This window comes from Stegostoma tigrinum, chromosome 2, assembly GCF_030684315.1.
Source record: "Stegostoma tigrinum isolate sSteTig4 chromosome 2, sSteTig4.hap1, whole genome shotgun sequence".
NCBI lineage: Eukaryota > Metazoa > Chordata > Chondrichthyes > Orectolobiformes > Stegostomatidae > Stegostoma > Stegostoma tigrinum.
In genome coordinates this window covers 24209928-24237705 of record NC_081355.1, presented here as the reverse complement: position 1 = coordinate 24237705, position 27778 = coordinate 24209928, and the positions used below count along the sequence as shown (strand labels likewise).

The following is a 27778-nucleotide window of genomic DNA, read 5'->3' as shown; positions in this document are numbered from 1 at the left end:
CTTATGTGTCTTAAAGATCATTTCTTATTCTCCTAAATTCTAATCGATACAAGCCCAACCTTTCCGCATATGGTAAATCCCCAACATCCAGGTATTATTTGAGTGAACCTTCTCTAAACTGTATTGTATTCTTTCTTAACTAAGGCATCCAAACCTATATGGTATTCTAAATGTGATCTCACCGATGTCCTGCGCAGGTGCAGCAAAACATCCCCACTTTCATACTTCATTCCCCTTGCAATAAACAGATTGAGCCAGCTGCAAATCAGCAGCTCCATACACTGCAGTTCCACAGAGGAATTCAAAGAGTAAAGCATTGCAGTCTGCCATGGTGGACAAGGGAAGTCTTCCTTGTGCTCCTCTTCCTGTTTTAATCAAAATGTTTTCTTTGATCTGAACCTGATCATGTATTTTCTGATTAGAGACAAAGAAAAAACTGCAGATGTTGGAATCCAAGGTAGAGAAGCAGGAGGCTGGAAGAACACAGCAAGCCAGACTAGAAGTCCTAAAGAAGGGTAATACCCAAAATGTTGACTGTTCCTTTCCTCCAGATGCTGCCTGGTTTGCCGTGTTCAACGTTTTGGGTATTACCCTTCTTCAGGAGTTCTAGCCTGGCTTGCTGTGTTCTTCCAGCCTGCTATATATTTTCTAATGTTTGCAAATTAACTCAGCTGAGACCTATTTTGCCATTATGAAATTATGACTTAATTGAATGGAATAAGGACTGGGATAAGGAGTCTCTTTTGACATTTTCTGTTCTAACTTTCTTTTTTTTACTGGACTGTGTGTGATTAACTAAAGGCCCTTTGCATAACAACAATTAAATCTTTGTTTTCTGTCTCGGAGCTGACTCAAACCCTTCCTTTTCTTCCTGTTACAACCTTTACCTTATACTCCTCATTGCCAGGCAACCTTCGCCTGTTTAATTGAGTCATAATGTCAGACCAAATTCATGGTGGAATCTGTTGCTTTATGTTCAAGGACAAATTGTTCAATGATTTTTTCCTACATTAGATTTGGCCACCATGGTGACTGGTTTAAAATGTATGTCACCCATAAGCAGCTGAATTAGTAGATAAAGGGCTGGAGCCCTTAATCAGATTGCATAGGTAATCAACTTACGGCATACACTGTACTGTCATTTGTCAGGAACGTGCGTTATCAAGTAGCTTACCATATTGTTTCTGTTCAATTAATGACAGAAAGAAAATGCTCTCAAAAGCAAAGTTTCTCTTCGTCAAAGTTTAAAAATTTATGCAAATCCCAGACCAGGCAAAATATTTACAATCAAATATAACAAGGTCCCTTGAGATGATGGTTCTTTGAGTTAAATCCAGATCAAATTGAAGTCACTGTTCCAATTTGTCTTTCTATATACTTTTCAGATTCTAAATTACAAATATGCATATTCTGATAAAGCTGCTGAATGTCTCTCAAGCTTTAAAATATTTATATCTATGACCAATAGGTAACTATTATTATTCATTAATGAGCTGAAAGTGACTTCATTTTGCATTATATTAGCATTCATAATTACTTTGTATCTCCTTCCCGAGGTTCTCATACCTGCTTTCAATTAAACATCAATGTGCCATGTCTATCGATTTAGAATCATACTACACAGAAGGAGGTTGCTGGGACCAAATTGCCAATGCCAGCTTTTTGAACGCTAATAGACCCTCATTCTCTTGCTCTTTCCCTATGGTGTTAAGGTTTTTTTTCACTTTTGATACATATATTTATATATATTATGTATATGTAATATATATCCAACTCCTCTTTGAATGTTATTATTGAGTATGTTCCAACAAACCATTCAGCCAGTATATTCCACATCATAACCTGCCAAGTTTCAAAAGGAATATCTCCATATCTCCATCTCTCTCAGCCTCAAGCCTGATCAGCAGTTGGTGTTTTTTCTTTGAGTGTGATTCACTGAAGTATTTCTGTAGGGAAAAAGGACAAATGCAGAAAATTCTGTTGCTATACTGCTTCTAATATTCTTAAAGAAATGCATGATAACTTTTTTGTTTACATCTCTGGACTTTTGTTGCAGTATAAAATAAGCATAAGAAGTGCAATAAGGTTGTCAGCTTTATATTGCATAATCCATTCACAAACACCTTTCCCTTGACCAACATATTAATATCTTAACATCTTTCTTTTTGAAGGTGTTTTGTGGAACCTGTCGTCATGCGATGCATTGAAGATGCCAATTATCCAGGATGCTCTTGTGGTGCTTACTAATGCGATCATCATCCCACACTCAGGGTGGGATATTTCTCCTCACCAGGAAGACCGAAAAATTCAGCTCCACACATCAATGGTCTTACGGAATGCCACTGGGTGCTTAAGGTCAGTTATCACAAAGTTCAGCCTGTTATGATGAGGGCAAAAGATTACCCCTGTCTGTTGCACAGTTTAAAATTTTGATTCTACTAAAGTGTTATTGGACGTAGAAATATCTATTCTAATTACCCTGACATGCTTTCTCACACAAAAGCTTGGGTCTATCACAAATCATCTGCAGTTTTTGTGGCAAAGCATTTAGGGAACAGTGACCATAATTCTGTAATTTTAAGTTATATTTGGATAAGGACAAAAGTAGCCTCAAGTGAAAGTATTAACTTGGGAGCAGGCCAATGACCGTGATATTAGGCAAGAACTGCAGAATGCAGATTGAGGACAGCTATTTGAGAGCAAATCCACATCTGACATGGGAATCTTTTAAAAAAAACACAGTTGGTTAGAGTTCAGAACCAGCATGTTCCTGTGAAAATGAAGGATAAGGATGGCAAGATTTGGGAACTTTGGATGGCAAGAGAAATTGAGAGATTAGTCAGCAAGAAAAAGGAATCATACGTAAGGCTTAGGAAACTGAAGACAGACAGAGCCCTTGAAGAATACAAAAATAGCAGGAAAAAATCTCAAACAAGGACTAAACGGGGCCCCGAAATGTTTTTGGTAAGCAGCATTAAGTAAAGTACTAAAGCATTTTGTATGTGTGTGTATAAGAGCAAGAGTGTAGTGAGGAAAAGGTTAGGTACACTCAAGGACAAAGGAGAGAGTTCATGCATGGAACCATAGGAAGTGGGTGAGATCTTTAATGGATTCTTTACATCAGTATTCACAAAGGAGAGGACATGGTGGATGGTGAGTCTTAGGAGGGGTTTTTGATATTCTGGAGCATGCCAACACGAAAAAGGAGGAAGTGTTGAGTGTTTTGAAAAACATTAAGGTAGATGAGTCCCCGAGACCTGATGAAATCTATTCCAGAATGGTGGAAGAGGCAAGGGAGGAAATTTCTCAGGCATTGTATGAAATGTTAGAGGGATGGGCTTAGATTAATTCACAGGTCGGCACAACATTGAGGGCCAAAGGGCCTGTTCTGCGCTGTATTGTTGTATGTTTTATGTTTGTATCCTCTTTAGTTACAGGAGAGGTCGCAGACCACTGGAGAATAGCAAGTGTTGTTCCTTTGTTTAAAAAGGGGCAATCCAGGAAATTGCAGGCCAGTGCATCTTACATTAGTGGTAGGGAATTTAATGGAGAAGATTCTTTGGGATTGGATTTATTCACAGTCAAAAAAATACAGACTCATTAGTGCTAGGCAGCTTGGCTTTGTTTGTAGAAAACGTATGAGTTTTTTGAAGAAGTGACAAAAACGATTGGTGAGGGCAGGGTGGTAGATGTTATTTATTAGGACTTCTGCAAGACATTTATCAAGGTCACTCATGGCGGGTTGATACAAAAGATGAAATCACGTGGGATTTGCAATAAGCTGGTAAGATAGATACAGAACTGGTTAATCACAGAAGACAGAGAATAGCAGTGGAAGGAATTTTTCAGGTTGGAGATCTGCAGTGGTGGTGTTCCGCAGGGATCTCTGCTGAGATCCCTGTTGTTTGTAATATATATAGATGATTTGGAGGAGAATGTAGATGGCCCGATCACTAAGTTTGTGGATGACACAAAGCCTGGGGAAGCTACGGGTAATGAGGATTGCCAGACAATGCAGCAGGACACAGATTGAACATAGAACATAGAACATAGAACAGTACAGCACAGAACAGGCCCTTCAGCCCACTATGTTGTGCTGACCATTGATCCTCATGTATGCACCCTCAAATTTCTGTGACCATATACATGTCCAGCAGTCTCTTAAATGACCCCAATGACCTTGCTTCCACAACTGCTGCTGGCAACGCATTCCATGCTCTCACAACTCTCTGCGTAAAGAACCTGCCTCTGACATCCCCTCTATACTTTCCACCAACCAGCTTAAAACTATGACCCCTCGTGCTAGCCATTTCTGCCCTGGGAAATAGTCTCTGGCTATCAACTCTATCTATGCCTCTCATTATCTTGTATACCTCAATTAGGTCCCTTCTCCTCCTCCTTTTCTCCAATGAAAAGAGACCGAGCTCAGTCAACCTCTCTTCATAAGATAAGCCCTCCAGTCCAGACAGCATCCTGGTAAACCTCCTCTGAACCCTCTCCAAAGCATCCACATCTTTCCTATAATAGGGCGCCCAGAACTGGACGCAGTTTGATGAGAGACTTGTGGGGAGAAATGGCAGATGGAGTTTAATCCAAACAAATGCATGGTGATGCATTTTGGGAAATCTTTTGCAGAAGGGAACTATATAGTAAATGACAGAACCTTTAATAGCATCAATTTACAGAGGGATTGAGGCGTACAGTCGACAGTTCCCTGAAAATGACAGCACAAATAGATAAGGTGGTCAAGAAGGCATATGTCATCCTTGCCTTCATTGGTTAGGGCATTGAGTATAAAAAAAGGCAAGTCGTGTTACAGCTGTGTAGGCCTTTAGTTTGGTCACATTTGGAATATTGCGTACAGGTCTGGTTACCACTTCACCAGAATGATATGAAGGTTTTGGAGAGGGTACAGATTGATTTACCAGGACATTACCTGTTTTGGAGGGCATTAGCTCTGAGGAGGATTGGCTTATTGTCTAATAAGTTCGACGAATGAGTGAAAATGCCACAAGAAATGTCACTATTATTCATATAATACAAAATACCTAGTGCACAGGACACAAGCAACAGCTAAAATTGACGGATCCTGTGATTTGAAATTCTCTCTTCTCGTTAGGGTCATTTTCACACTTCTAATGAACAGTCACATTTTGATTATTCATTTCCTATTTCCCCTTTTTAATATTTACACTGCTGTCCTGTTTCTGTCCTTCCCTACTGGGATATGGCTGCCTCTCTCAGTGCTTCCCAACAGTAAGGTATCTATCATGTGCTGGCATACTTTCTACTTGCAACTCAAACAACACAGCAAAGGAGAAAACAGCCTACAATTACCACTTTAAGACTCACTCGCTCAATGATAATGAACATTGTCAGAAGTATGTATCATCTAAAAAGCACTGCAGAAACATGCTGCAGCTCCTTCAAGAGCTACCAAACCTACAGTTTCTACCATCTAGAAAGAGAAGAGGAGCAGATGCATGGAAACACAGCGATCTACAAGTTCCTCTCCATGACACATACACAGTCCTGACTTGTAACAATGCCACTCCTCGGGAAATCGACTCAATCTCATACAGATTGCCGCTCCAGCCCTATTTGATGAAAGAAGGGAGACCCACAGTTCTGAGAGGAGATTTCACTCAGGGCACTTTCAGAAAAGTGGAGGTGTACTCCCATTCTGGTAGGACAGAACTGTTGTTGAATCGTACAGCATGGAAACAGAGTCTTCAGTTCAACTAGTCCATACCAAACACTTTCCAAAACTAAACGAGTCCCACTTGCTTCTGTTTGGCCAATATTGCTCCAAGCCTTTCCTATTCATGTACTTATCCAAATGTCTTTTAATTGTTGTATACTTCATTCACCATTTCACGGTGGCTCAGTGGTTAGCACTTCTGCCTCACTGTGCCAGGGATCCGGGTCCAATCCCACCCTCAGGTGACTGTCTATGTGGAGTTTGCACATTCTCTCTGTGTCTGCGTGGGTTTCCTCTGGGTGGTCCAGTTTCCTCCCACAGTCCAAAGATGTGCAGGCTGGGTGGATTGGCCACGGTCAATTGCACATAGTGTCCAGGGATGTGCAGGTTAGCTAAATTAGCTGTGGGAAATACAGTGTTACAGGGATAGGGTAAGTGAGGTGAATCTGGGTGGGATGCTCTGCGGAGAGTCAGTGTGGACTTGTCGGTCTAAATGGCCTGTTTCCACACTGGAGGGATTCTTTGGTGATGATGACTTCCTCTGGCAGTTCATTCCACACGTGAACTATTCTCTATGTAAAAATGTTGCCCCCATGTCCTTTTTAAAACTTTCTCCTCACACCTTAAAAAAATGCCCCTAGTTTGAAATTCCCCGCCTTAGGTAAAAGACTCTTGCTATTTACCTTATCTGTGCCCCTCATGATGTTATAAACCTCGATAAGGTCACCTCTCAACCTCCACCACCCCAGTGTGCAAAGTCCCAGCCTATCCAACCTATTTTGACAAATCAAACCCTCCACTCTTGGCAACATCCTGGTAAATCTTTTCTGAACCCTCTCCAATTTTATAATGTCCTTCCTATAACTGGGAGACCAGAACTGCATACAGTTCTCTAGAACAGGCCTCACCAATGTCCTGTACAACCTCAACATGACATCCCAACTCATATGCTCAATGGTCTGATCAATGAAGGCAAGCGTACCAAATACCCTGTCTCCCTGTGACACAGTGCAAACTTCAAAGAATTATGTACTTGAATGCTTCAATCCCTTTGTTCTACACGACTACAAGGGTCCTATCTTTGCCAGTATAATACCATCCCTTGTTTGTTTTACCAAAATGCACACCTCACATTTATCCAAATTAAACTCCATCTGTCACTCTTCAGCACATCGACCCAATTGATCAAGATCTCTTTGAAATCTTAGGTAACCTTCATGACTGCCCACTATACCATCAATTTTGGTGTCATCCACAAACTTGCTCACGCTGCCTCCTATATCCTCATTGAAATCGTTTACATAAATGACAAACAGAAATGGACCCAGCCCGATCCCTACAGAACACCGCTTGTCACAAGCCTCCAGTCTGAAAAACAACCCTCCACAACCACGATAACAAAGTGTGGAGCTGGATGAACACAGCAGGCCTATCAGCATCTCAGAAGCACAAAAGCTGACGTTTCGGGCCTAGACCCTTCATCAGAGAGGGGGATGGGGAGAGGGAACTGGAATAAATAGGGAGAGAGGGGGAGGCGGACTGAAGATGGAGAGAAAAGAAGATAGGTGGAGAGGAGAGTATAGTTAGGGAGGTAGGGAGGGGATAGGTCAATCCAGGGAAGATGGACAGGTCAAGGAGGCGGGATGAGGTGGTAGGTAGGAAATGGAGGTGCAGCTTGGGGCGGGAGGAAGGGATGGGTGAGAGGAAGAACAGGTTGGGGAAGCGGAGACAGGCTGGGCTGGTTTTGTGATGCAGTGGGTGGAGGGGAAGAGCTGGGCTGGTTGTGTGGTGCAGTGGGGGGAGGGGAAGAACTGGGCTGGTTTTGGAATGCGGTGGGGGAAGGGGAGATTTTGAAGCTTGTGAAGTCCACATTGATACCATTGGGCTGCAGGGTTTCCAAGCGGAATATGAGTTGCTGTTCTTGCAACCTTCGGGTGGCATCATTGTGGCACTGCAAGAGGCCCATGATGAACATGTCACGACACCTCCGCTCGGTTCGCAACAAACAACTGCACCTCCCAGTCACGAACCATTTCAACTCCCCCTCCCCTTCCTCAGACGACATGTCCGTCATGGGCCTCCTGCAGTGCCACAATGATGCCACCCGAAGGTTGCAGGAACAGCACTCATATTCCGCTTGGGAACCGTGCAGCCCAATGGTATCAATGTGGACTTCACAAGCTTCAAAATCTCCCCTTCCGCCACAGCATCCCAAAACCAGCCCAGTTCTTCCCCTCCCCCCACTGCATCACAAAACCAGCCCAGCTCATCCCCTCCCCCCACTGCATCCCAAAACCAGCCCAGCCTGTCTCCGCTTCCCCAACCTGTTCTTCCTCTCACCCACCCCTTCCTCCCACCTCAAGCCGCACCTCCATTTCCTACCTACCACCTCATCCCGCCTCCTTGACCTGTCCATCTTCCCTGGACTGACCTATCCCCTCCCTACCTCCTCTCCTATAGTCTCCTCTCTACCTATCTTCTTTTCTCTTCATCTCCGGTCCGGCTCCCCCCCGCTATTTATTCCAGTTCCCTCTCCCCATCCCCCTCTCTGATGAAGGGTCTAGGCCCGAAACATCAGCTTTTGTGCTCCTGAGATGCTGCTTGGCCTGCTGTGCTCATCCAGCTCCACACTTTGCTATCTTGAATTCTACAGCATCTGCAGTTCCCATTATCACCTCCACCACCACCCTCTGTCTTCTATTGTCAAGGTAATTTTGTATCCAATTGGCAAACTCACCCTTAATCTCATATGCTGTCACTTTACTGATTAGTTTAGCATGTGGAACCATGTCGAAGGCTTTACTAAAGTCCAGGTAAACAATGTCTACCACTCTGCCATCATTAATCTTTTTTGTTACTTCTTCAAAAAACATAATCAAGTTTGTGAGACAATTTCCTCACACAAAACCATGCTGACTATCCTTAATCAGTCCTTGAATCTCCAAATGCAGATAAATCCTATCTTTCAGAATCACCTTCAACAACTTACCCACCACTGATGTCAGGCTCACAGGCCTGTTGGTCCCAGGCTTCTCCTTACAGCCTTTCTTAAATCAAGGTGACACATTAGCCACCCTCCAGTCCTCGGGCACCTCACTCATGGTTATAGATGATACAAATATTTCTGCAAGGGGCCTTGCAATTTCTTCCCTAACTTCCAACAACGTCATGGGATACGCTGGGTCAGATCCTGAAGATTTATCCATCTTTGCGTTTTTCTAAGACCTCCATCCCTTCTTCGTCTGTAATGTGACCTGTCAAAGGAAGGAAAACCACCCACCCTTTTGACAACAGGTAGCTGCTGCATTCTGATCTTTAAAGGCCATGACAGCGACTTTGATAGTTGCTGTCAAAAAGTAAGCACGTGAGTTAAGTGTAATGTTAGTGAGCTGGGAGGGTAGGGTGCCAGCTGGATGAAGTGCCAGCTGTGTAACTGTCAGATGCTGTGGAGCTTGAAGCCAGATGAGTATGGAATAGGGTGCCAAGTAAGTAGTGTGCCAGCCAGGTAGGGTGCCACATGGTGTAGGGGTAGTATGCCAAGTTTAGAATGCCAGCAAGGTAGAGGATAGGGTGCCAAGTGGGATGGCATGTCAAAGGGCAAGGTGGCAAGCAGCCCAGGTTAATGATTCAGTGTTTAGGTTAAGTCAGGTTTGTCAGAGGCATCTGGTCCAGTTGGGGTGGCTGTGGAGAGGATGGGTACTAGGTCCAAATTTGGCCCAAAAGATGTCAAATCAATACCCTTAAAGTTAATCATGACACAAAATTTCTTTGCTAAACAACTACACCTGCCTTTACCCCTTTAAGGTGCTCCTCAAAACCTACCTCCCTGACCAAGCTTTTGGTCATCTTTCCCAAAATCTCCAAGTTTGTCACATTTTTGTTCTGTAACTTACTTACAAAGCACTATGAAATATTTAACTAAGTTAAAGGTGCTACATAATTCAAAGTTGTTGTTGCTTGAATACATTTACATCATATGAAAGGTGAAAAGGCAGATTGCTCTCTGTTTTAATTCAGGTGAAATACACTGAGGGGCTCAGAAAGGATGAAAGGCCCACAATCAGGCCTGCCTGCCTTTCCATGATGAATGCATGGACAGTAAAGGCCTTCATAATAGCGTCCTTTCATCTGATATGTAGGCCCAAGAGATCTGTTAGCATCAAGAGCACCTCCCTCCTCAAGTGTTTTCTCGAAATGTAAAATCTGAAAAACTATAGCTGCATTTATATAAACCTATTTAGATAGGTGTCATGCTACAAATTAAATACGCTAAACAAAATATGCAGTGCTACAAAGACGCAAAAACATAAAATTTCTAGATAGGATACCTGCAGATGTAATGTAATTTGTAGCGGGACTGGTGATTTGGTAATCTTTATCATTTGTATTCCGTGTAATACCTCCTGTGTCTAGATTGTATTTCTAACAATCTGTATTCGACTGTCTGTCAGTTACTGCAAATCAGCTGCAGATTCTCTTGATAAATGTGCAGTAATTAATCTTGCCTGTTGACCTCTCAATGCGGAGGTCATCATCCATCTTCTACATGGAATGTTTTCACCACTATTCCCAGCAAATGCAGAAATACACCCTCAAGCATGACAGAAACTCCAGGCTGATGTCAAGGTTAAAATTGCACCTTCAGATTTAGATAAACCAATTCCATTGTACCCTTTTTTTACGAGACACGTTCATACCCTTTGGGCGAATCATTTTGCAAAGAGTGCAGTGCTGCTTTCGAATACATCCTTCAGAAGTTGGTGAAAACTTAAGAAATCACCTCTGACAGTTGTTGTTAGTGTTGAAGTTAACCTGTCCTGCTGTTAGGCCGCTTTCTCTGGTGTGACTGGCAACCATTGTAACAATGATTTCATGGCATTAAGCAACAAAATACGTTTTAGAACATGCCACACATGGCACACATTCCAGCAAATCTCCCCAACAAATATAGCAGCACATCTAAGATCATTGCTAATAAAGCAGAAGAAAAGGGCAACAGTCCATTTGCTTTCTCCCTATTACCCACTGAACTTAGATACAATCGATGTGTGAATGATGCACAAAAGCATCCACATCCTTATGTGCTGCAGCTTTCTACTGTCTCTCTATTTAATTAATATTCAGGTCCTCTTTTTTTTCCAGAAAACAATAAAATCTCACCGTTTCCACACTGTATTTAAAGCAGCTCTTACGGTCCATAGTTATATTATTTGTCTGTTTGCACTCACAGCTTATTTTTGCCCGGTTTATTTATATTTGTCATCTTTGGTTGGTTGTTTATGACTTCCCAATCTTTTGGTTCAACAGTAACCTTCAACAATTTTTTTTTCTTTCAATTTAATATAATCCTTAACTTTCCTGGTTAACCATGGTCCGTTTATCACCTTCCTAATTTCCTTTTTCCAAACTGGGATACAGCTTTCTTGAGTCATAATCTATTTTCTTAAACATCGACCATTGTTCCTCAACCGTGTTTTCTGCTAAATTTCTTTCCCAGTCCACTTCAGACAATCTACCCTAATGCCTTTGTAATTATCTTTATTTAAGACCATAAGACATAGGAGTGGAAGTAAGACCATTCGGCCCATCAAGTCCACTCTGCCATTTAAATCATGGCTGTTGGGCATTTCAACTCCACTTCCCTGCACTCTCCCCGTAGCCCTTGATTCCTTCTGAGATCAAGAATTTGTCGATCTCTGCCTTGAGGGCATCCAACGTCCCAGCCTCCGCTGCACTCCGTGGCAATGAATTCCACAAGCCCACCACTCTCTGGCTGAAGAAATGTCGTCTCATTTCAGTTTTAAATTTACCCCCTCTGGGCCCTAGTCTCCCCGCCTAACGGAAACAACTTCCTAGCGTCCACCCCTTCTAAGCCACACATTATCTTATAAGTTTCTATTAGATCTCCCCTTAACCTTCTAACCTCTAATGAGTACAATCCCAGGATCCTTAGCCATTCATCATACATTAAACCTACCATTCCAGGGAGCATCCATGTGAATCTCCGCTGGACACGCTCCGGGGCCAGTATGTCCTTCCTGAGGCGTGGGGCCCAAAATGGACACAGTATTCTAAATGGGGCTTAACTAGAGCTTTATAAAGCCTCAGAAGCACATTGCTGCTTTTATATTCCAACCCTCTTGAGATAAACGACAACATTACATTCGCTTTCCTAATCACAGACCCTACCTGCAAGTTAACATTTAGAGAATCCTGGACCAACACTCCCAGATCCCTTTATACTTCTGCTTTGAGAATTTTCTCACCGTTTAGAAAATAGTCCATGCCTGTATTCTTTTTTCCAAAGTGCAAAACCTCACATTTACTCACATTGAATTTCATCAGCCATTTCCTGGACCACTCTCCTAAACTGTCTAAATCTTTCTGCAGCTTCCCCACCTCCTCAGTACTACCTGCCTGTTCACCTATCTTCGTATCATCGGCAAACTTTGCCAGAATGCCCCCAGTCCCTTCATCCAGATCATTAATATACAAGGTGAACGGCTGCAGCCCCAACACTGAACCCTGCGGGACACCACTCGTCACCGGTTGCCATTCCGAAAAAGAGCCTTTTATCCCAACTCTCTGCCTTCTGTCAGACAGCCAATCCTGAATCCAAGCCAGTTGCTCACCTCGAACACCGTGGGCCCTCACCTTGCTCAGCAGCCTCCCATGAGGCACCGTATCAAAGGCCTTTTGGAAATCTAGATCGATAACTTCTCCTGGGTTTCCCTGGTCTAACATACTTGTTACTTCTTCAAAGAATGCTAACAGGTTTGTCAGGCACAACCTCCCCTTACTAAATCCATGCTGACTAGTTCTAATCTGACCCTACACTTCCAGGAATTTAGAAATCTCATCCTTGACAATGGATTCAAGAATTTTACCAACTACCAAGGTTAGGCTAATCAGCCTATAATTTTCCATCTTTTGCCTTGATCCTTTCTTAAACAAGGTAGTTACACAGCAATTTTCCAATCATCTGGGACTTTTCCTGACTCCAGTGACTTTTGAAAGATCACAACCAAAGCCTCTACTATTTCCTCAGCCACCTCCCTCAGAACTCTGGAATGTAACCCATCAGGGCCAGGAAATTTATCAATTTTTAGACCTTTTAGCTTATCTAGCACTTTCTCTTTTGTAATGCCTACCATACTCAACTCCTCCCCCTGACTCTCCCTAATTGTTGGCATACTACTCATGTCTTCCACTGTGAAGACTGATGCAAAGTACTTATTAAGTTCTTCAGCTATTTCCTTATCTCCCATCACTAGCCTTCCAGCATCAATTTGGAGCGGCCCAATATCTACTTTTGCCTCTTGTTTGTTTCTTATGTATTGAAAGAAGCTTTTACTATCATTAAGTTTAGCACAGTGGATTCTAGCCCAAATTTCTCACTCTCAAACTGAATGTTAAATTCTACCATGTAGCAGTCACTGTTTCCTCGAGGATCTCTTACTCTAAGATTATTTATCAAACCTGCCTCATACATATTACCAGATCCAAAATAGCTTGATCCATGTTTGGGTCAATAATGTATTGAACGTAGAACATAGAACAGTACAGCACAGTACAGGCTGTTTGAGCCTCAATGTTGTGCCGACATATTATCCTACTAAGATAAATCTACCCTGCATACCCTACATTTTACTATTCTCCATATGTCTATCCAAGAGTTGCTTAAAAGTCTGTAAATTATCTGACTAAAAATCTCTAAAATATTGTTCTGGGAAAATGTTCCAAATTCATTCTATGAATTCTTCCTTGTGGATGCCTCTGCCAATTTGATTTTCCCAATCTGTATGAAGATTATAATTACCTGTGATTAACATTCCATTTCTTTTAACATGCTCTCATCTGATGATTTATTTTCAGTCCTACGGTATATTTACAGCTAGGGAGTATATAGGGTACTCCCAGCAGTTATTTCTCACCTCCACCCATATGAATTCTGTAACATTTCTTCTGAAATTTATCAGTTCCAAAAGTGCAGCACTTTTTTTTCATTCATGGGATAAGGGCATTCCTGACTAGGCCAGCATTTATTGCCCATCCCTATTGCAGTTAAGAGTAAACCACATTGCAATGGGTCTAGAATAATACATCGGCCAGACCAAGATGACAGTTTCCTTTTCCAAAGGATAGTAGTGAACCAGATGGGTTTTTCCCCATCAACTGAGAATGGATTCCACATTTTCATTGAACTCAGTTTCCACCATCTGCCATGGCGGGATTTGAACCCAGGCCCCCAGAACATTACCCAGGTTGCTGGATTAACAGCCCAGCGACAATACCACTGAGCCATTGTCTCCCCTCTTTCATTGTAGGGAGTTACCACTATTTATGTGCTGAAGCCTCTGAAACTGTGTTTGAGCCCACAACCTTCTGACCCGCGGAGTCAAGGCCAGGCCCGTCGTGTTGCTTCTCTGAGTTATCAGTTGTGATAAATTCCCAGCCCCCCGCCAGGATCAGTCAGTGGTTGTTATGTGTGACCCCCATCTACTCGAACAGCGAGCTGCTCTCTACAGCTTTCAGGAATGCATCAATCAACTTGACATTTGGAGGAATGGAAGCGACTGCGAGGCAACATTGTAACATTTAACGAAGAATCTGCCTGGGAGATGGCAAATTCCAACTGTTAGTGGGTCTCGATTGAACACAGTGCTCACAGCACAGCATGAATCCTTTCACCATCCATTGATAATAGTCCTTTAACGTCCTTCTCTCGATTTCGCTCCCTGTCCGTTTCCTTCACTGTCTCCAAGAAGAAAGATTGAATAATTTTCTAATATCCCTAGCACCTGTAAATCGTCTCAATCACCCATTCGGAGCCGAGGACCCAACTCCGCTGTGGCAAATATTTATTATCCACTGTTTGTCATTTTGGCGGCCTATAAATTTGTTTTCAATCCCACCATTTACTAGTTGTAGCCATACCTAGCGTGTATTTTATGTCCATCACAAGTCACTGCAAATGTCTGTGTAATCCAGTTATTATATTCATGTCCGTGTAGAGGCTGTCGTGTCTTTGTAGGTTTATTGCACTGATGTGAAGCATTTTGACATTGTATATGTGGAATACTGTGATTTCCCTTGCCTATCTCAGGCTGCAAAGATTTTTTCATTCTGTTCTTACATTCTTACATTTTCACAGTATTGTCCTTAAGCATTTTCATCTAATTTTCACTCTGAGTAGGGACATAGAATTGAGAACAGTCCTGAAGTCACTAACCTGGCATAAAGTGCCTCACATGTCTTACTTTTCACTCTGAAGGGTTGGGTATTGACGGGTGTCTTGCCTTGAAAGAGCCTGGAGGCAGGCACAGAGATTGCCAGGTGATGAGGTGGTCTCTTTATAAGGCACCCCTCAATGATGTGGGACTTGGTCTCTGTGCAACAAACAACAAAACAAAACAAAACCCATCTAACCTTCACCCGTTACACCCCTTCACTACCACCTCACCCCCGCACACTTCCTATGTCTGCTCATGCTGCCCACTCACCCCTTCATGGCACATCATACCTGCCATGATAACCTACGCCCCTGGACTCAACTTCATGGCCCTTTAGTGATAATGGGAACTGCAGATGCAGTTTCGGTCTAGGACCGAAACGTCAGCTTTTGTGCTCCTGAGATGCTGCTTGGCCTGCTGTGTTCATCCAGCTGCACACTTTGTTTTCATGACCCTTTAGCCTTGATGCCAACATATTGCAACTCACACCAACCCTTGAACCCCACCTACCACCCTTTGGTCATATACCCTCCATGCCATCTCACGTGGTATCCACGATAGAGAGATGTCAAGAACTGCGCTCAGATTAAATAACATAAAGTTCTAAGTACTTTCTGGTGAATTTACTGTCATTGATAAAAGCCCATTCAATGCATCTGTTCTGTTAAGTACTTAATCTGGAATGAAGACAACCATTAGCATTCACAGCAACACATCAAAAAATTTCTAACCACTTGGAGTCCTACTCCACTGTGATAATTGCAGGTTCTGAAATCAGTCACTAATCTCATAATGATTTTGCTCAGGTTCATGTCAGAGACAAAATTGCAAGCAGTTGCAGCTGGTTAGTTTTTGAAATAAAATTTAAGAAGCTAGGCGTTTAAAATGCCTTGACAGTCTAACAGTTCCAGTGAATTTATTCACTTTATCATGCACTTGCATGTCTACTTGTAACAAATTATAAAAAGGATTTCCTGGCCCTATCCAATAAAGTACCCTACCTCTCCAAATTACCACATTTAAACCTATTTATCCAATGTCTAAGGCGGTGGCTGTGTGGCCTCAGAACCACAGTGGCTCAATGGTTAGCACTGCAGCCTCACAGCACCAGGGACATGGGTTCGATTCTAGCCTTGGGCAACTGTCTGTGTGGAGTTTGCACATTCTCCCCGTGTCTGTGTGGGTTTCCTCCGGGTGCTCTGGTTTCCTCTCCCAGTCCAAAGACATGCAGGCTAGGTGGATTGACCATGCTAAATTGCCTGTAGTTTTCAGGGGTGTGTGGGTTATGGGGGAATGGATCTGGGTGGGATGCTCCAGGGGACAGTGTGGACTTGTTGGGCCAAAGGGCCTGTTTCCACACTGTAGGGAATCTAATCGAAAACCCACAGGTTGTGTTTTGGATCTGAGAGCAGCTGTACTTGTTAATGGTCACTTGTTCGTGAATCATGGCCCATCAAGTGTGTTGTTGTGTTGCTATAGTCTTGCCAGATCATAGGGCTGCTCTCTCATTAGATTTAACATGAGGCCCACGACACCTTTGGGTGAGGGGAGAGATTGAGAAAGAGAGTACTTCATGGTCACCTCAGCCAGTGATGGGAATTGAACCCAAGCTGTTGACATCACACTGTTTCGCAAACCAACTGTCCAGCAAGTATAACCCATCATGATCCATCACCCCCTGGTGAAAATGATGAGTGTAAAGTTCAGGGGCTGGACTTACAAAATTGGGCTAATGCAACATTTTGACTATGTACCACTTAATGCCAAATATGACCCTTTGACCTGGAACAATATAATGCATCCTGTGTTGTTGTCGGGCAAGGGTAAGGATAAAAAAAATCATTGATTTCTGCAAATATGGAAATTAAATCAGCCACAAAGCTCAGTTTATCAATTAAGAAGATCCTGTCGGCATGCTAAGGCATCGAGTAGTTCAGCATGAGTAGCTGTATTAACTTGCATTTGATATTACAGGCACCCCAAACTGCTGCACAATCATAATGTTCCTGAAAATGCAGTGGTAAACTTAAATTTTGAGGTCGTTTTTGGAAATAGGGAGAATTGTGGAAAGAACACTGTTTAGAAAGAGTGTTCTGGATCACAGACAAGTGATAACCATATGCTTCACCATCGTAGCATTATATTTTTATCCTTTTCAAGCATTGTCTTAATCAGTTTTCTCTCTTTCATTCACTCCCTCACTCACTCTCTTGCACTGTCTCCTTCCTAGGGCAAAATTTAGCATCCTCCCCCGATGGTGACTCTGGTAATGAGGGAACATTTGGTCAGGTGGCAGAGACCTGCCATCTCACCTTTACTTTCATTTGAATTTCTGATGGGAAGACCTTCTTATGCATCTGTTGTTCTTGTCCTTTTAGTTAGTGGGGGGCATGGATTTGGGAGCTACTGCTGAAGTCGCCCTTGTGTGGCACAGCTGTGTGTTCCGAAAATACCTGAAAAAGCAGGTGTTTCATCCACTAAAAGGCAGGAACAGGACTTTTCATTGGATATTGTTTTATCTCTCCAGCCCGGGGACTTTGAGGAATTCTCCCAGGCCATCAGAAGCAAGATCAAAAAAAAAGGAAGAAAATGCCTTTGGCTGGTACCCTGATGCTATCTTACCATTTGTCCAAGGGTGGGTTGTGTGCATTGTTCCAAGGCAATGACTTTTTACCAACAGCACGCGGCTCAAAAGCAGCATCTGGAACTTGGCAACTTAGAGGGCAAAAGTGGAAAGCGGGAAATCATTGAGGCCTGAAATTAAACCATAAATGGAAAAAGCAACACAGCTGAGGCCATACAGGGGCAGAGTCTTCCTTTACCAAGTTCTTTCATTGAGAGATGTGTTACTTTTTTGTGAAGTGCAGTCAGTCTCACAGATTTGTCCTCTGCATCTCACCTTCACAAGCAACAGGAGCAGCAGCTGTCTTTGTAATTAATGGCCTGCGAGGAACTTCAGCCTTAAATAGAGTTTTCATTAACAGCGGGTTCCAAGCACAAGTTAGAGTCTGTGTGGTGATTAGCAATCCACCCACTTGTACCTTACCTAATATCTTTTTATGATGTATTATTCTATATTAATATAATTCTGCTGCATTTGACCTTCAATTATAATTTGAAATGTGCATCAACTTACAGTGCTCTCTGTATATATTTTTTTAAACAATTATTTTGAGTGTTGTGAACTTGTAGCTTGAAATTTTATGGAGAGAATATTGCTTACCTTTTCTTACTTGAGCAGACCGTGTCAATGTCAAGCTTTTTCCAGGCAGAATGACTTGAATTTATGTTGCACAAATTCACAACTTCAACAACTTCAAAGTGCTTTCCAGACACTGAAGTCCTCCGAGGTCACACAGAGTCCAGTAAGATAAGAAGTATATTTCTTCTGTCTGCTTGAATTTAGGAATAGTCAAGTAAGTGGTGAGACTTTGGATTAGTCTACAAAGGGGCATTTGTGTGGCTAAGTAACTTAGATCAATTTAAGGTGTAATAGAATAAGTTTGATGACATTCACCTTGGATGCGACTCCTTGATGAACAGATGGAGAGCCCCAGTGGACTGAGACACTCTTCCACCTTTGAGAATGACTGTAGGGTGATTGGCTGGTTAGTGCCTCTCAATATGGCTCTCTCTGAGGAGAGCCAGGAGGGGGCACGAGAAAGGCTTGGCAGAAGGAATCAGGGAAAACACAAAGGCATTTTACACTTATGTGAGGAATAAGAGAATGGTCAAAGAAAGAGTAGGCCCAATCAGGGATAGCATAGGGAACTTGTGTGTGGAGTCTGAGGAGGTAGGGGAAGCCCTTAATGAGTTTTTTGCCTCTGTCTTTACGAAAGAAATGAACTTTGTAGTGAATGAAACCTTTGAAGAGCAGGTGTGCATGCTGGAATGGATAGAGACAGAGGAAGCTGATGTGCTGAAAATTTTGTCAAACATTAAGATTGACAAGTCGCCAGGCCTGGACCAGATTTGTCCTCGGCTGCTTTGGGAAGCGAGAAATGAAATTGCTTCGCCACTTGTGAAGATCTTTGCATCCTCGCTCTCTACTGGAATCGTACCTGAGGACTGGAGAGAGGCAAATGTAATTCCTCTCTTCAAGAAAGGAAATAGGGAAATCCCTGGCAATTACAGACTAGTAAGTCTCACGTCTGTCGTCTGCAAGGTGTTAGAAAGGATTCTGAGGAATAGGATTTATGACCATCTGGAGGAGCATGGCTTGATCAAATACAGTCAACACGGCTTTGTGAGGGGTAGGTCATGCCTCATAAGCCTTATCGAGTTTTTTGAGGATGTGACTAGAAAAATTGATGAGGGTTGAGCTGTGGATGTGGTGTATATGGACTTCAGTAAGGCATTTGATAAGGTTCCCCATGGTAGCCTCATTCAGAAGGTCAGGAGGAATGGGATACAGGGGAACTTAGCTGCTTGGATACAGAATTGGCTGGCCAACAGAAGACAGCGAGTGGTAGCAGAAGGAAAATATTCTGCCTGGAAGTCAGTGGTGAGTGGTGTTCCACAGGGCTCTGTCCTTGGGCCTCTACTGTTTGTAATTTTTATTAATGACTTGGATGAGGGGATTGAAGGATGGGTCAGCAAGTTTGCAGACGACACAAAGGTCGGAGGTGTCGTTGACAGTATAGAGGGCTGTTGTAGGCTGCAGCGGGACATTGACAGGATGCAGAGATGGGCTGAGAGGTGGCAGATGGAGTTCAACCTGGATAAATGCGAGGTGATGCATTTTGGAAGGTCAAATTTGAAAGCCGAGTACAGGATTAAGGATAGGATTCTTGGCAGTGTGGAGGAACAGAGGGATCTTGGTGTGCAGATACATAGATCCCTTAAAATGGCCACCCAAGTGGACAGGGTTGTTAAGAAAGCATATGGTGTTTTGGCTTTCATTAACAGGGGGATTGAGTTTAAGAGTCGTGAGATCTTGTTGCAGCTCTATAAAGCTTTGGTTAGACTGCACTTGGAATACTGCGTCCAGTTCTGGTCGCCATATTATAGGAAAGATGTGGATGCTTTGGAGAGGGTTCAGAGGAGGTTTACCAGGATGCTGCCTGGACTGGAGGGCTTATCTTATGAAGAGAGGTTGACTGAGCTTGGTCTCTTTTCATTGGAGAAAAGGAGGAGGAGAGGGGACCTAATTGAGGTATACAAGATAATGAGAGGCATAGATAGAGTTGATAGCCAGAGACTATTTCCCAGGGCAGAAATGGCTAGCACGAGGGGTCATAGTTTTAAGCTGGTTGGTGGAAAGTATAGAGGGGATGTCAGAGGCGGGTTCTATACACAGAGAGTTGTGAGAGCATGGAATGCGTTGCCAGCAGCAGTTGTGGAAGCAAGGTCATTGGGGTCATTTAAGAGACTGCTGGACATGTATATGGTCACAGAAATTTGAGGGTGCATACATGAGGATCAATGGTCGGCACAACATTGTGGGCTGAAGGGCCTGTTCTGTGCTGTACTGTTCGATGTTCTATGTTCTATGTTCTAATATTGAATTGGAAGCAATCTTATACTGTGGATTCTTAGGAACTGGCTTGAGCTGGGTCAGAATTGTCAGAGTCATTCAACTTAATGCACTTCCAGGCAGGAGACCTTCAACTAGTCCGTCTGAGATGGATCAATGGCCAGTTCCCAAAGGTGAACTGATAGGATCCCAGTGCAGTGTGATGTATTGTCACATATGTCCATAATTGTTAAATGCACAATCCTTCCTCATAGTACTTAAGCAGAACGTGATAAGCTCTGTCTTAGCTGGGGAATTACAATGAAGCATGGAATGTGAGATAACAAGGTGTAGAGCTGCATGAACACAGCAGGCCGAGCATCAGAGGACCAGGGAAGCTGATGTTTCAGCTTTGACAGTAAAAGTGACTGGCTCCAGCCACACCTCTTTGACCTGTCTGTCTCCTGTCCACCTATCTTCTCCTTTATCCATCTTCTATCTGCCTCCCCGTGTCTCCCTATTTATTTCAGAATCTCCTTCCCCTCCCCCATTTCTGAAGAAGGGTCTAGACCCGAAACGTCAGCTTTCCTGCTCCTCTGATGCTGCTTGGCCTGCTGTGTTCATCCAGCTCTACACCTCGGTATCTCAGATTCTCCAGCATCTGCAGTTCCCAGTATCTCTGAAGCATAGAATAATATTGGAATCCTTTATGCGCATTATGTATGTTTGTTGACAGGAGAATTCCTTCTTATATTGTGTTAAGTCATTATGCAATTCAACTCTAAGTCACATGATTCGAAAGTAAAAAGAATTCTTCTTCCTTTAACTTCACCCCATTCTCGTTTTGTTAAGTGCTTAAGCAGTACGTTACCATTACATTTTGTGGTAAAGATCAAAACAAAGACCACCAATTAAATTTTTTTTAAAATGCTGGGAATGTAAAGGCCATACAGACAATTTTAACCCGCCTTTCTCTTTTGGTTAAGGATATTTGCAGCACTTTTGAATGTTTTAATGGATTTGAGAGTTAACAGGAATGACTGAATTTCTTCCTTTCTTTAATGTTGCAGTGGGGAGCATCAGCTCAGATAGGAAATTCATACCTTTGTTATATTAAGGTAGTGTTTTCACAAAATATCAAGAAGAGAGATTCAAGCATAGAAAAGCAGTCATTCCTCCCTTAACATTGTCGTTAAGTACTCGAAAAATTAAACTTCAAATGAGCAATGGTAGCAATCAGATTTTCCCATTGCAGACAATGTAAAAGCTGTAGTTAGGTTCTGTAAGACCTTCCTCATCTGAAAACAACATTAAAACATTTTACTCTGTTCCATTGAAATATTTTAAATTGACAAATGCCTGTGTTCATAAAGGAAATAATTTTTGAAATAAGTGTAAAATGTGCAGATTTTCTACATCCCTGCCCAACTCTCCACACTTCCATTTTGCTGTCTCCTATTCCAGATCCTCAAGCTCACTCCATCTTCTATTCCTGACCTTCCAGCTCACCATCTCCCTTTTGTAACTTTTCAGCTCACTCCCTCACTCTGTCCTTGATCAACTGGCTGCCTCAACCACTCCAACTTGCTGTCTCCCCCCTTTCCTGACCCTCCATCTTACACCCTCTCCCACTCTCTGACCACTCCAACTTGCTGTCTCTCCCCTTTCCTGACCTTCCAGCTTACACCCTCACCCATTCCCAGATTCTCCAGTTTGCCTGTCACACCCCCAGGCCCTCTAGCTCACTCACTCGCTCAATCCCATCCCTCTGATTCACTGCCCTTCCTGCTCCCGCTCTGACTCGCCAACTTTCCCTCTTGACAAACCTCCCAGTCATTGCTGACCCACCCTCTCAATGATCCTTCTTCTCCTTGAAGTTCCCTCTCAGTGCCACTCCTCACCACTTGCCTACCCTGAACCTTTGCAGTGAATGAGGGCTTGTGAAATGACCAGCATGAGGCAGGATGACTGACATCAAGTGGCAGAGATGAGCTGCAAGCTGGATAGGCAGTGGGTTGGAAGGTCAGCACTGACTTGGAGGCTTGCTGAGTGGGATTGACAGCGAGACGGAAAGTTGGCAGCAACTAGGAGGGCCATGGAGCATGGGAGGCTACTCTAAAATGTCACAAATCAGTTTATACGACCCCACATCAAATCTTGCATGAGATGATGTTAACGTAAAACTTTTGATACTAAGTTCAAACACAGTCTTTATTAACTGATCAAGACTGAGGCAGAATGACTGAAAACAGTGTAACTCAAAATGGGGCTTACTCTAAGGGAAGCATGGCAGAACAGACAGTAGAAATGTGCTAATGACCAGAAGAACTGCTTTCATTGTTGATGAAATGTTGGTTGGGAAATTGGAGAGAATGCCATTCCTGTTCTTTGAAATAATGTTGTGGAATCTTGAATATAAACAGGGCCTAAGTTTAAATGTCAATGTAAGGCAGTATGTTTAGCATTGTTTTACTGCAGGCTGTCAGCCTGGATTGTGCACTGACACATACTTGGAGCAGACACATCACCTTAGACCTTCTCAGCCCAAAAGGAGGAAAACTATCGAGCAAACCATTCAGAGCCCCATGGAAAGTGCAGGAAATACATTTTTATTTCAACTGTTGTACAAGTGAACTGCAGGACTTTGCAATTAGCATTGAGGACCCTAGTGGAGTTTTCAGTGTGCACAAGACTGACGGTTTTACTAGCAGGCAGCATTAGGGCTTAAAACACAGGCTACACTACTGTTTACAGTGAGCTTGTGCATCTTTATCTGAAAACACATTTATTAAACATTGGAATCCTCTAGCTGTCACAGATGTCAGAGTTAATCATTTTGCACTTCTGCTTTATCCTTGCTGACAAGAACCATCCAATTATTTTAAACCGGTCTGTAGTTCAGTCATTTCTCTATTAAACAAGATAACAGAACATTAATTTATCCGTAAAAAGCCTCATCCATAGCGGTACAGAAAATAAGCCTGTTTCTACTTTCAAATGGAACAGGTTAGGCATCCCCTCGTCTGTGTTGTTGGTAGGACAGATTTTCACATTATTCAGCATTTTCACATGGGGCATTGCAGATAGTTATGGAGAGCCCAACTGCTGATATTGCTACTGAGTCTAGAATCTGACAGGCAGGGACCACACACTGATATAGCGTTCAAAATGCTCAGTTTTTTTTTAAACTTCCTCTTGAACATGAGAGGAGTATTCGTTTGTCAAATATAATTAAGGTGTAGCTTTCGTTGCAGATGTATGGTCACATACTTTGCTGGAAGATAATCACGAGGGAGCCTGATGAGAATAGCTGGGTTGGACAACGTGTATCTGTGACTGTCACGGCACGTCAGAAAGTCACAAACTGCTGTGATGCCAGACCCAAAAGCAATAGTTCTCACTACACAGAATGAGGCAGTGCGAATGTAGAGTTGACTACTCCAACACAGTCCTGGCCTCTTATGCTGCCGACATCGTAAAATTGAGGTCACTCAATGTGCTGCTGTTGTATCCTAGGCTGCACCGTGGTCTGTTCCCCTCACGCACCCATCACCCCTGGGGTCAACAACCTACACCTCAATTTTGAAATTCTCATCCTAAGTTTCAGATCTTGCATGGTCTCCCTCGTCATTACTTTGACATCTCCTCCAGTCCCACAACTCCCAAGATTCCTGCATCCCTAATTCAAACGTCTTGAGCACTTCAGTTTTAATAAGGCGACAAATGGTGGCTATGTCTTTAGCTAACTGTGCAAAGGCTCTACCTCTTTGACCAGGTTTTTGATTATCTCCCCTAATAGCTTATATTGTAGTTTTGTGTCAAGTTTAGTTTTAAGCTCTTTTTTTAAATGCATTATAGGTGCTGAATAAGCATAAACCGTTGCTGATTTTGTACAGCCAGTATAGAACTTAATGATGACACAAAATAATGCTTTTAGGATGGATGCTGAAAGTGGGTGTGTTGACTGAATATGCATACATTGAACACTCTGAACTATTAGTTGACTGTGACTTTCTCCTTCAAAGCAAATGCTCCATGTTTAAACACAAATTTTCAGTGAAGAAGTTTGAAATTTATGATGAGAATTCTTTGACTTACTACAGTTGTTTGCTTGCTGAAAGGCCTTTTGCTGATGTAGGCCATGCACCAGTCAACAGGAGGGGAAACCATTTCGTGAGAACAGTTGCAGGTTTTTTTCTTATTTACTTGTGGGGCATTGGTACCGCTAGCTGGCCAGCATTTTATTGCCAGTCCTTGTTGCCCTGGAGAAGGTGGCGATGAGCTGCTTTCTTGAACTGCTGCTGTCATGTGCTGCGGGTAGACTCACAGTGCCATGAGGGAGGGAATTCCAGGATTTTGACCCAGTGACAGTGAAGGAACAGCGATATATTTCCAAGTCAGGATGGTGCGTGGCTCGAAGAGGTGTTCCCAAGTATCTGCTGCTGTTGTCTTTCTAGATTGGAAGTGGCCGTGGGTTTGGAAGGTGCTGTCGAAGGATCTTAGGTGAATTTCTGCAGTGCATCTTGTAGATGGTGCTCACTATCATTACTGAGCATCGGTGGTGGAGGGAGCAGATGCTTGTGGATGTGGTGCCAATCAAGCAGACTGCTTTTTATCAAATAATGGTGTCGAGCTTCTTGAGTGTTGTTCGGCTGCATCCATGCAAGCAAGAGTGCAGTATTCCATCTTGACTTCTGTCTTAAGGATGGTGGACAGGCTCTGAGGTGTCAGGAGGTGAATTACTCGCTGCAGTATTCCTAGGCTTTGACCTGCTGTTGTAGCCTCTATGTTTCTGTGATAAGTCCAGTTGAATTTCTGGTCAATAGTAACCCCAGCATTTGATAGTGTGGGATTCAGCGATGGTCACACCATTGAATGTCAAGGGGCAATGGTTAGATTGTCTCCGTTGGAGATGGTCATTGCCTGGCATTTATATGGTATTAATGTTAGTTGCAACCTTTCAGTCAAAGCCTGGATATTGTCCAGATCTTGTTGCATTTGAACGTGTACAGGAGGAGTGGCAAATGGAGCTGAACATTGTGCAATCAGCAAACATTACCAGCTCTGAACTTATGATGAAGGGAAGGTCATCTTTGAAGCAGAGGAAAATAGTTGTGCCTTGGACACTACCCTGGGAAATTCCTACAGAAGTGTCCTGGAGCTGAGGTGACCGACCTCCAAAAACCACAGCCATTTTCCTCCGTGCCAGATATGACTTCAACCAACTGAGAGTTTGACCTCAATGCCCATTGATTTCAGTTTTTCTATGGTTCCCTGATGCCACACTCAATCGAATGCAGCCTTGGTATCAAGGGCTGTCACTCTCACTTCACCTCTGGAATTCAGCTCTTTTGTCCACATTTGAACCAAGGCTGTGATGAGATAAGGAGCTGAGTGGTCCTGGTGGAACCCAAACTGGGCATCGCTGAGCAATTTATTGCGGAGCAGGTGCTGCTTGATGGCTCTGTTGATGACATCTTGCATCACTTTATTGATAATTAAGAGTAGACTGATGTTGCAGTAATTGGCCAGATTGGGATGTGTTGTTTTTTATTGCTAGGACATACCAGGTATTTTTCCACATTGTTGGGTCAGTGTGGTAACTGTAGTGGAAAAGCTTGGCTATGGGACCGGCAAATTCTGGAGCATAAGTCTATGTTGCAGTACCCAGTGCCTCCCAACTATTTCTTGATATCATGTGGAGTGAATTGAATTGGCTGAAGTCTGGTATCTGTGATGCTGAGGACCTCTGGAGGAGGCTGAGATGGGTCATTCCATTTGGCATTTCTGGCTGAAGATTGCTGTGAATGCTTCAGCCTTATCTTTTGCACTTATGTGTTGAGCTCTTCCCATGTTTGAGGATATTTGTGGAAGTCTAGTGAGTTGTTTAACTGTCTACCACAAAACATGACCGGATGTGGCAGGACTGTAGAGCTTGGATCTTAACTGTTGGTTGTGGGATCACGTAGCTCTGTCTATCACTTGCTGTTTCTGCTGTTTGGTGTGCAAATAGTCCTGTTTGGTGGTTTCACCAGGGTGACACCTCATTTGCAGGTATGCCGGGTGCTGCTCCTGGCAAGCCCTCCTGCACTCTCCATTGAACTAGGGTTGATCCTGTGGCTTGATGGTAACGGTTGATTGGGGGATATGTCAGGCCATGAGGTTTCACATTGTGCTGAAATACATTTCTGCTGCTTTTGCTGGCCCACAGTGCCTCCTGGATGCCCAGACTTGAGTTTCGAAATCCGTTTGAAGTCTATCCCATTTAGTACTGTGATAGTGCCACACACCATGATGCAGGGCATTCTCAATGTAAAGGCAGTGCTTTGTCTCCACTAGGATTGCGTGGTGGTCACTCTCAGCGATACCATCATGGACAGGTAGATCTGCAGCCGGTAGTTGGTAAGGATGAGGCCAAGTACATTTTTCCCATTTGTTGGTTCCCTTTCCACCTGCTCCAATCCAGCAGCAATGTCGTTTAGGACCTGACCAGCTCCATCAGTAGTGCTGCTGCTGAGCCACTCTCTGTGGTGGACATTGAAACCTCCCACCTTGCCCATGTTTAACCTCAGGCCATGAGACTTCATGGGATTCCAGAGTGACTCCCAGGATAACTTTGTCCCAACTGAATATCACTGTGCTGCCACCTCTGCTGTTGGGACAGGACATATCCAAGGCTAGTGATGATGGCATCTGGGACATAGTCTGTCAGGTATGTCAGGTAAGTGTGACTGTGTCAGGCTGTTGCTTGGCTAGTCTGTGAGACAGCTGTCCCAATTTTGGCAAAAGCGCCCAGATGTTAGAAAGGAGGACTTTGCAGAGTCGACAGGGCTGTTTCTGCCATTGCCTTTCCCAGTCCCCAGGCTGATGCCGGGTGGTCCGTCTGGTTTCATCTCTTTCTTGAGACTATGTAGCAATTAATACAACTCGTTAAGGCATTTCGGACAGTTGAGAGTCAACCACATTGCTGTGGGTCTGGAGTCACATGTAGGCCAAGCCAGGTGAGGATGGCCATATTTCCTTTCCTGATGGATGTTAGTGAGCCTGATGGGTTTTTCTAACAATCAATAATGTTTTCATGGTCTTCAATAGATTCTTAATTCCAGACATTTATAATTGAATTCAAATACCATTATCTGACATGGTGGGATTCAAACCCGGGTCCCCAGAACATTAAGTGAGTTTCAACATTAGTACTCTACCAATAATACCACTATTCATCGCCTCTCCTGTATCTGTGCAATTTCCCCAGGAAAAATCATGTTTTTTTTAATGTCTACCACTTTAATACTAATAGAGCAGATTGTTCCTTGAAAGCAAAATAGTGTTCAGACTGCATACACACATTTCAAAGTGACCTTCTCTGGGTGAACAGTGTAATGGATAATT

The 27778-nt window shown here is 43.2% G+C and overlaps 1 protein-coding gene across 11 annotated transcripts in view; it reads left to right on the top strand.

Annotated features, from left to right (window-relative positions):
• LOC125448871 (catenin delta-2-like) overlaps positions 1–27778 on the top strand; it is a 1175930-nt gene that overhangs the window by 1036323 nt on the left and 111829 nt on the right. For all 11 annotated transcript variants that reach the window (XM_059652900.1, XM_059652905.1, XM_059652902.1 and 8 more), the window contains one exon: positions 2172–2355. In XM_059652900.1, coding sequence (XP_059508883.1) covers positions 2172–2355 — 184 coding nt within the window. The remainder of the gene's footprint in view (positions 1–2171; positions 2356–27778) is intronic.